This window comes from Papaver somniferum, chromosome 3, assembly GCF_003573695.1.
Source record: "Papaver somniferum cultivar HN1 chromosome 3, ASM357369v1, whole genome shotgun sequence".
In the NCBI taxonomy this organism is placed as follows: domain Eukaryota; kingdom Viridiplantae; phylum Streptophyta; class Magnoliopsida; order Ranunculales; family Papaveraceae; genus Papaver; species Papaver somniferum.
This window is the reverse complement of record NC_039360.1, coordinates 94,232,635-94,241,916: the sequence shown is the minus strand read 5'-3', so window position 1 is coordinate 94,241,916 and position 9,282 is coordinate 94,232,635. Positions and strand designations below refer to the sequence as shown.

Below are 9,282 nucleotides of genomic sequence, written 5' to 3'. Positions count from 1 at the left end.
ATGTCATTGTTGTAATCACATCTGGATTGTATTTATTTGTCGGACTTATTCTTCTCCTTTCTCCATCTCTATTCATGGCCAGAACCAATGGTGGTGGTGGTGGTGATGAGAAATTCTGTAAGGAGTACTTGGTCCTAAAACCTGAAGATGGAGGCTACCCAAACTTATTTCATCTATTGTTCTCCCCAAACGTAGAGCATAGCAAATTTGTGGATTCCCCGGCAGGTACAGAGATACATGGCATTAGACGTCGATGGCTGCTGGTTGTATCTGTCACTTTACAGAAAATACTACTCTCTTTGGGGAAGCCAATGTTCTGGATTGGTTTGGTCATTGAAACTTTTCTCAACACCAACATAGTCGAATTTTTTGCGAACCTCTTTCGAGGTCAGTTTTTTTAGTTACTTGTCTACTCTTCACATCTTTGTACATAAAATTCTGCGATTTATCTCTTGCGTCTGTTATCGGTAATTATGCAGGGAAGATGCCATTGCCTGATAAAAACTCGGCGACGTTTACGTCGTTTATTGGGCATCTGGACTCCAGAGTGGACCTAGACAAGAAAATCGAAGTTGGAAGCAGTAAATATTATGGAGCTCTATCAGCGATGGCAGCTAAATTGTCTTACGAGAATGAAGCTTCTGTCAAAACTGTAGTCACTGATCATTGGAAGGTATATATACACTTGTGGTCGTTTGACTTTTGCTTCACAATATATATATATAGGATTGCCATAATCTAATTTGGTGACTGTTTGCAGATGAAGTTTCTGAAGTTCTATGATTCCTGGAACGGTAAGACTTGTGTAAGCCCCCTTGAATCAGTAGTTGTCCATCAGTTTTAGTAAGTATATGGAGAAATTACTTAGATCAGATATTTAAATGATATAATTTGGCAGATTATCAAGGAAAAGCAACAACACAGGCCTTCATGTTCCAAGATAAAGCAGAAGATCCTGAGTTAGTGGTGGTGGCATTCCGTGGTACCGAGCCATTTGATGCAGACGCATGGATCACCGATCTTGATATCTCTTGGTACGATCTCTCATGCTTGGGTAAAGTCCATGGAGGATTCATGAAAGCTTTGGGGTTAATAAAAGGTGAAGGATGGCCACAGAAGTTCAACCGAACAGGTTCAGACCAGCGTTTGCTTGCTTACTATACTTTGAGAGACGAACTACGAGAAATACTTGGCAAAAACGAAAATGCAAAAGTAATTGTGACAGGACACAGCTTGGGAGGAGCACTAGCTATACTTTTTCCAACAGTGTTAGCGTTTCACAAAGAAGATGATTGGATGTTAAAGAGGTTTGAAGGTGTTTATACATTCGGACAACCACGAGTAGGAGATGAGAAACTTGGGGAATACATGAAAGAACAGCTTAGGATAAATGATATTAAGTACTTTAGGTATGTTTATTGCAATGACATGGTCCCTAGACTTCCTTATGATGATAAAAGTCTGTTGTTTAAGCACTTCGGAACATGCCTCTACTTCAATAGTCGCTACGAAGGAAAGGTTCGTCTCTCTCCCACTCTCTCAAAAACAATCATACTGATTAATTCCAGCAAGTTCTTGGCACCATCATATCTTGGTTCAAACATGTTGTTTATTTGTCACATTGGAATATATAACCGTGACTTCTATAATTTTTGTCTCTTAAGCCTAACACAGTTTCCCTTGTTTGAAATAGGTGGTGGATGAAGAACCAAACAAGAATTACTTCAATATTTTCAGAACTATACCAAAGATGTTAAATGCAGTCTATGAGCTGTTTCGAAGCTTCTTTATTGGATACTGGAGGGGGCCTGAGTATTCTGAAGGGTGGTTCTTGATATTGGTTAGGGTTATTGGTGTGATGATTCCAGGATTATCAGCTCATTGTCCTCGAGATTACGTTAATATCACACGAATAGGTTCCTTAACTCCTTGACCTTTAGATCTCCAAGACCCAGCTGGTGAAAGTCTTAAATTGGGCTAATTGACTAAGATACTTTGAACATTTACCATTCTTCAAGTAATTATCTGCACTTATTCTTCTTTTCAAGGTTTCTTTTTAAAATGTTACTTGGCAAGCATTAAGTTGTTGGTTGTGTGTCAATTGCTAACTAAAAGCACTACCCAAAAGCGTTTGCTTGTAGGTCATTTTAGGAATACCGTCCTCTATCTAAAAATGCCTTTTCTTATCTTGCTTTTACTTCGGTCTTTGGCATTTGCCACATTGTATTTGCTGAAAGCAAAATCCAAGTGTTAGGTAGGACTATGGCAGAAGTATTTATTCTTGCAAAAGTTTTTTTAGAATCGCTGTATCTGTCTAACTACTAACTAGACAGTAATTTATGTCGGTGTGAGCATGGGCCGATATGGACCGATTTTTACCTCATCCGTATCCATTCCAATTCACTACAGCTTTAAATTTGGCATCCGCATCCAATCCAACATCCAATGGATGCACGGATGAACAGATTGGGTGCGGATAATCCAATGGATTTGTGTTAGTTAAAATTTATAATGAAAAAATAAAGCCAATGTAGACGACTTCTTATAGAACCTACACATTTTATATATGTATATAAATATAAAAGTGCCATGGACAACACTCCAAGCAAACACCTTAAAAATTCTGAAACTATCTATATATTTTCTAGAAACTATATAAATACCCTTAATCTAACGGATATGGATGTCCAACGGATTTTCAAGGTTGCATCCGGGCCCAATCCGTAGTCCGTTGGATTTCAAAAATCTCATCCATTAGCAAACGGTCCAGGCATTCATCCGCAAAAATACGGTTGGTCCCGGTTAAATCCGCGGATTACGGATAAAATGCTCACCCTGTGGACTCACCAGTTTTAAGAGTTTATTTGGATGTGAATATTAGGAGAACAAAAAAAAAATAGAGTGCACTTTGATATACAGAGTTTGGCGGCCCAGTGAAAAGCTTTTCAGAAAATAGAGTGCACTTTGAAATACAGAGTATGGCCCAGTGAAAAGCTTTTCGTCTTTGTAAAGTGCTTGATATTAGAGAAAAAACATCCAAATTACACCCATACGAACCCACATTACACTTAAAGATTCCCATTATATCCCAATTGTCACTGTCAAAATACATTCTTGAATGCGAGAGGTAAACACATACTTACACGCGAGGATAAATACATTATTGTAACTCCTTAACCACCAGGAAGATCCCATTCCCTTGCTTTTAACAGGGTACTTACGTTTCATCTGACCCAGGTTTTCCTTCAAGGAGAGTTACTTAAAAATTTGCTGCAGCAAAACTGAATTCAACAGTACCTTTGAACGCTGAAGAAAAGAGAAGCTTTTTACTGATCTCTGAGCTTGCAATATTGCCTCTGCAAGTTGTGACTAAACATGTTAAAATTTCCATTTTTATTGCAAAGAAAAGAGAAGCTTTTACCATCATATTTCTAGCAACCTACCAATTACCTTATCGGAAAGAAAAAAGTGGAAATTACTGGTAAGCATCGGACGTCTAAAAATAAGTATAAGTTTAAAGCAACAGGCATAGAAAACCAAGGGAGCTGCTATATTGCTTTAGCAATTAGAGCTTAACTACTCAATATTGAAAGTTTATAGAACTATTCTTACCCGATATTAATAGTTAGAAAGATGGTAATCTGAAACTGAACTTTTTAAGACAGTTTGAAGCAACCACTCAATGAGCCAATTTGTCCACGCTTGCGGAAAGATGTCAACTTATTGGGAGTTTTGGGAACCTGGTGAGATTGGTTATCTGAAACTGAACTTCGCATAGCTTGGGCTTTCTTTTGAGCTGATTTTAGCTTGCTCATAATTTTATCCATGGAGGATGATCTCTTTTTCTCCAGTTTCATCTGAAAAATTCTTCAAATTAGTATTAATAACTAAACAACAAGACCAAGCCTAGCGGTAAAAGTTCTAGCATTTGTCAGAAATATTTCTGAAGTGATCAATACATTTTGGAAGGAAATACTAAATTATTGGTAGTAAATTCTTCATGAACAACTCAATAGGCATAAACTTGCTAGTCCCATTTTTTATTATAACTCGAAATACTTAATGAGAAAGAAATCGAGTGTAAAAAAGAGAACCTCTAGTTTACGTATTGCTGCCTCGGCTTTTGCTTTCTGTAAATTCTCCCATGCAGTGATTTTGGCTTCCTCGCTTTTGGACCTGATACGCATGACAAGTGAATACAAGAATCGGATCAGCTTATTGTTATATATGCTAAATATATTATTTCGTAACTACTTGAGGTAGAATGGAAACAGTAAGTGCAACAGACAATGCTTACTTTGTTGTGGATGTAGTGGTCTCTGCAGCCTCCCAAGCAGAAGCTCGAGACTCAGCAGCTTTGTTTTTCCAATCTTCAACATTTGCCAATTCATTGTCTTGCCTTCTGGTTCCGTGTTTCTTTGACCACCTTGTCATAATGACTCGGTCATCCACCTGAACATCCCTGACTTCTAATTGAGATGTAAGGCGACTCTTTAGCTCTAGCGTGGAAAGGAAAGAGGGAGGAGGCGATGGGGAGAAAGAAAACCTCCCCTTAGGAGAAGAGCACTCACTACCCTCAGGGCTCATTTGGGTTGCCATGTCTCTCCTTGAAATAGCCCGAGTTACCAAGGTCGCTGCATCCTTATTACCATCAACTTTTCCAGCTGCATGTTTGTGAAACATTAACAAGATAAACAAAAATTAGTCACCAAATCGAACTCCTAGCAATAGTTTTAACTTTTAATAATTCCATGAATCCTTGAAGATGCACAAACATTCTTGCATTCAGCGTTTGTGATTGAACTATGGTCAACAGCAAAGTGGAGATTTAGTAAACAGATTCTGAAAACTGGCCACTGGAAGGAGAGAATTCGTATGAAGACGATAACTCCTATGCTGATTAATGACCTTTAGGCTTAACTAAGAATGTGAAAATTTGGTTTCTACTCGGGCACAGAACAGAGAATTGTTTCTGTTCAATATTCATGCTGCCTAATACATCAATCACATTATTCCAAGAAACAAAGCTCTGAGAAAGCAAACTCATTCATATAAATGGAGACTTACATACCTTGTGATTCAGGTAATGATGACCTGTTCAAAAGATCTGAGGACCATCCATGTACACTAGCTGAACGCACCAGCTCCATATGGTCTTGATACGATTCTCCCCCACTAACACAACCCCCAACACCACCAAAATGACTTCTATCAGGCAAACCATCAGCAACCATGGCTCCAGATGAAAATGGAGAACCCGCCATAAAATTCGCACTGCTCCGGCCATCAAACATATGAACAGCAGGTGAATACATTGAATAATAGGCAAGACCAGGTGCTCCAAGAGGTCCACTCTTCGCCTTTGGCCGTCTCTGGGGCTGTTGAGCTGAATTCCTAGTAACACTGTCAACTGGACTAAAAATCCACTTCTCTGCATCTTCCCATTTTGATGGTAAAGTCTTTCCATTGTTAAACGGCAGCAATGATGCACCCCCATTTTTTCTATTGCCATTCACCGGCAATGGAACCCTTTCCGAACTCCACCCTTTTTGAACCATTGTATTCCCTGGTCTATAATTTGGAGTTCCGGGACTTGGGAAATTACCTGATTTAGTAGAAGAAAGGGACGCTTTCTTCATTGAAGTTAAACGTGGAGAAGGACTAGTAACATTGCTTCCAGACTTACTCACATCTAAAGAAGTCGGTCTTTGCCTATCTGACAATTGCCTGGCCGATCGAAAACCCTCAGTTGTGTTACTCCCCTGATTCTGACATTCTGAAATTAAACAAAAGTTACAAAACCAATTATAAGTCGATTAGAATTAGACACAAACCAAATCTCAAAATTAAGATTTCTAATATTATACCTCTGATAGCCTGAGAGATGTAGGCTTTGGTTGGACATACAATTTGAGAAGTGTCTTCTGTTTCTTCTTCTTCTTCTACTACTACTACTTCTTCCTTATTGCTTTCTATCAAAGGATTCAAGTATAACAAACAGTCAGTGAGTTTGATTAATGCATATGAATTATCAACGAAAAAGAAAAAGAAAAGGATGTATCTTTTTTATCTTTTTGCACCAGCTAGACTATAATCTAGCAGTACCTTTATTAGCTTTTTCCCCTGTTTTAACAGGATAACATCTCTTATGAACTGTAGATCTTAGATCTGGACCACTTGAATACCCTTGAAGATCACGTCCAACCAAATGCTGTTTCAAAATCAAAAAGATTTTAGCATTATTTTCAAACGACAAGACAGGATTCTGATTTCTACATTAAGAGTTACAAATTTGAATACCCCTTTTACAATATCGGCACTATTTGATGTAATATGTGTAAATAACAAAAGAAAAACATCTTAATCCACCTGGTCTTTGTTTTCGGCAACATCATTTTTATCGTTTTCTTTCTACTGGATTGCATATACACGGTCCACATTTGAAGTTGTATTTACATGCATTAAAAATAAATTTTGTTTCACCTTTGAGACTTCAGAACCAAGAGAAATGTTGTTGTTGTTGTCTCGTTGATACTGAAAACCATCAGCAGAAGTGAAAGAAGAACGTTCAACACTCCCACCGGAATTAGAAGAATAGAGACTAAAATTAGATGATTCAAGAGTGAAAATGACTGAATCTGGACTATCGTCTCTAGCTCTGAAAAATGATTTTGATGATAATGCAGAAGATAATGATGTTAATGATGATGAAGATGATGATGAAGGTTTCTTCTTCTTTTGTTGCTGTTTTTGTTGATGATTAGCTTGAAAGCCCAACATTGTCAAAATCAATGGTGGGAACACAAATTGTTGGCTTAGGATTCTTTTTTGGTTTTAGCCCTGAAACATCTGCTTGAGTTTCGGGTCCTTGAAAGCTCAATGAGGGAGAAATCAATTTGTTTATGTTTCTCTCTGTGTTTTTTTTTTCTCTTTTCTATTGCGCGTGCTGCTGAGAGACTGATAGAAAGTCAAGAAACTAACGTGAAATTTCTGCAGCAATATTTTAGTTGGACTTAAATGCCACTGATGGTTATGTATAGTTTTTTGAAAAAGAATGGGAATATCTTTGACTCGAACATGTTTGGTTTCGGATTATGTTTAGGAATTTGGATCCATATGGGTTTTTTTTAGTCCTAATCAGATTGCTCTTCTCTCTCTGATCAGAAGAATATTCATTTCTTATTATTATTTTTCAGATTTCGAGGTTAAATGACAATTAACTAAGCTCGACTAAATGACAGTTAAATCCTTGAAGTAATGATTGTCAATTGTAAAACTGAGAGTACAGATTGGAAATTTTGATTCTTACGCTATCACTTGTGATATCTTGTGTACTGGAAATTAAGAAAATCCGATTTGATAATCTAGGGGAATGATGAATGAATATGATGAGGGGTAAAATAGGTATTTGGGTAGTGGTTCGAATTATTCAAATTCAAGAAAAGAAAAGAAAACTGCTATTTGCCATGATTCCCACCCCAAGCAAGTAAAACATCGTATCATTATTGGTACTGGGAGAAAGCTGAGCTGGAGTTGGTGCTAACATGCGCCTGGGGTGGCATTAATTGTATGAGCAGTTGGTGCTGGAGGCAGGCATCAGACCCGGAATGACGGGTGTCAGCCAGCTACGGTTTAAAACTTCTTCCAGTTCTTGTGCTAGATATGACGAATAATATCAGTACTTATGAAATTTAGTGAGCAACTTTCATACCTGGGTTGTACTTTTACAACTCATACATAAGTCATAAGAGCGACTGCAATGTTACGACTAAACTCAAAGATTAAAGACCAAAAAAAGAGACTAAATATGAGTTTAATCTGTACTGTGACGTTATGGGGAGAAGATCAAATTTGGTCGCGCGTAAAATTAATCACCGCACGAAAACGGGCGTAAATTTGGTGTACGCTTGAATGGGGCGTAAAATTGGTTTACGCCCGAAATTTGAATGGGGCGGATGGTTTGGTGTCCGCCTGATGAGTAAGTGAACGGGCGGATGGTTGGGTGTCCGCCTGATGAATTTCATTTTGAATGGGGCGGATGGTTTGGTGTCCGCCTGACGAAATGTGAACGGACGGATGATTGGGTGTCCGCCTGATGAATTTCATTTTGAATGGGGCGGATGGTTTGGTGCCCGCCTGATGAGTATGTGAACGGGCGGATGGTTGGGTGTCCGCCCAGCAACAAGCGTACTTTAAATTTACGCCCGACTATATTAGGATTTGGTATTTGGTCGCGACCAAATATGATCTGGGATTTGATCTTTGGCTGGGATTTAATCTTTACTCCGTCCCACTGCGTTACGATCTCATCCCAAATTTTTGATTATACTCGCCCACTGTGGATGCTCTAAGAGGACCGTGTGTTAGAGTCGTTAGATTTCTCCATCCTCCAAAGCAGATTCTTGTGTACAGGTAATAACTAGTAGATATTATACTGTAGTTTTTTTTGTCTTTCCTAGATTTTCTTGTTAAAGTATTGCGTATGTATGTATGAGCTTATGGTCGGAATATTATTCGTGTGCTGCTGGTTCTTTTTAGATAACTTTGTGTTGGGGTTTGGGATCTTTACAACTCCCAGTGTTAAATTGATTTGTGTTCCTTATCTTTAATCTTAATAGTATATGAGTATTAAATCCCTGAGTAAACCTTTTTCCTCAAAAAAAGAAATGACCATTATGGTGCTTTTCCGTGCAACCTTGAACTCTCATTGTAGCTAGAGGTGCATAGGCCCGGCCACTTGAGAGTTCACTTTTTAGACTTGTAAAGCTCAAGCATCAAACGATCATAGGTTCTCAATTCCATCAAACAAACAAAAAAAAAGGTCTTATGTTTTCATCAATATAAGATTAAGGTAAGTCTATTCTCAAGTCAAAACTCTCACTCATTTCCATTTAACCACGGCGCTTTCATAAGTAGTGGAACTCCATGGCTCCACGCGCAAGCATCAAACTAACCATTAAAAATAGGGAACAAAATCACTTTCAACTTTCAATTTTGTTTCCGGTGCACGGTTTTCTCTCCATAGGCCACAAAATTGAAGATTCCGTATATAGTCAGATGAGATGGTGAAAGTAGAGAGACCTAATTTTGCATGAATAGCTCGGTCCTACTATTCCTCCAAGCCAGAAAGTCTTTGTTGTGTACTGTATCTCATGCACATGGATCGTAGTTATGCAAGGTACAATAGTACCCTACGGGCAACACTACATGTATAGCCCAAAGCTCAAGGAATTCACCTTTACATGACTACCACTGCCACCAGGTCCACCGCATATGTAAAAC

The 9,282-nt window shown here is 38.4% G+C and overlaps 2 protein-coding genes across 2 annotated transcripts; one reads left to right on the top strand and one right to left on the bottom strand.

Moving 5' to 3' along the window:
- Positions 1-5: 5 nt before the first annotated feature.
- Positions 6-2,301, top strand: LOC113356855. Its single transcript, XM_026600086.1, has 5 exons — positions 6-387; positions 480-673; positions 761-794; positions 899-1,518; positions 1,694-2,301. The coding sequence occupies exons 1-5, from the start codon at positions 75-77 to the stop codon at positions 1,931-1,933; spliced, it is 1,401 nt and encodes a 466-aa protein (XP_026455871.1). The 5' UTR covers positions 6-74; the 3' UTR covers positions 1,934-2,301.
- A 678-nt stretch (positions 2,302-2,979) lies between these two features.
- On the bottom strand, positions 2,980-6,936 carry LOC113356854. The gene is made up of 8 exons (XM_026600085.1): positions 6,484-6,936; positions 6,106-6,211; positions 5,868-5,972; positions 5,072-5,776; positions 4,298-4,664; positions 4,095-4,176; positions 3,613-3,857; positions 2,980-3,356 (listed from the first exon to the last, which is right to left on the bottom strand). The coding sequence occupies exons 1-7, from the start codon at positions 6,778-6,780 to the stop codon at positions 3,657-3,659; spliced, it is 1,863 nt and encodes a 620-aa protein (XP_026455870.1). The 5' UTR covers positions 6,781-6,936; the 3' UTR covers positions 2,980-3,356; positions 3,613-3,656.
- Positions 6,937-9,282: the final 2,346 nt, after the last annotated feature.

Excerpts from the sequence above, each read along its gene's own strand:
- LOC113356855 (XM_026600086.1), top strand. The coding sequence starts at position 75 with ATGGCCAGAACCAATGGTGGTGGTGGTGGTGATGAGAAATTCTGTAAG. Across the intron at positions 388-479 it reads TTTTGCGAACCTCTTTCGAG|GGAAGATGCCATTGCCTGAT; the intron begins GTCAGTTTTTTT and ends GTAATTATGCAG. Across the intron at positions 795-898 it reads GTTCTATGATTCCTGGAACG|ATTATCAAGGAAAAGCAACA; the intron begins GTAAGACTTGTG and ends ATAATTTGGCAG.
- LOC113356854 (XM_026600085.1), bottom strand. The coding sequence starts at position 6,780 with ATGTTGGGCTTTCAAGCTAATCATCAACAAAAACAGCAACAAAAGAAG. Across the intron at positions 6,212-6,483 it reads TTGGTTCTGAAGTCTCAAAG|CATTTGGTTGGACGTGATCT; the intron begins GTGAAACAAAAT and ends ATTTTGAAACAG. Across the intron at positions 3,858-4,094 it reads CAGCAATACGTAAACTAGAG|ATGAAACTGGAGAAAAAGAG; the intron begins GTTCTCTTTTTT and ends AGAATTTTTCAG.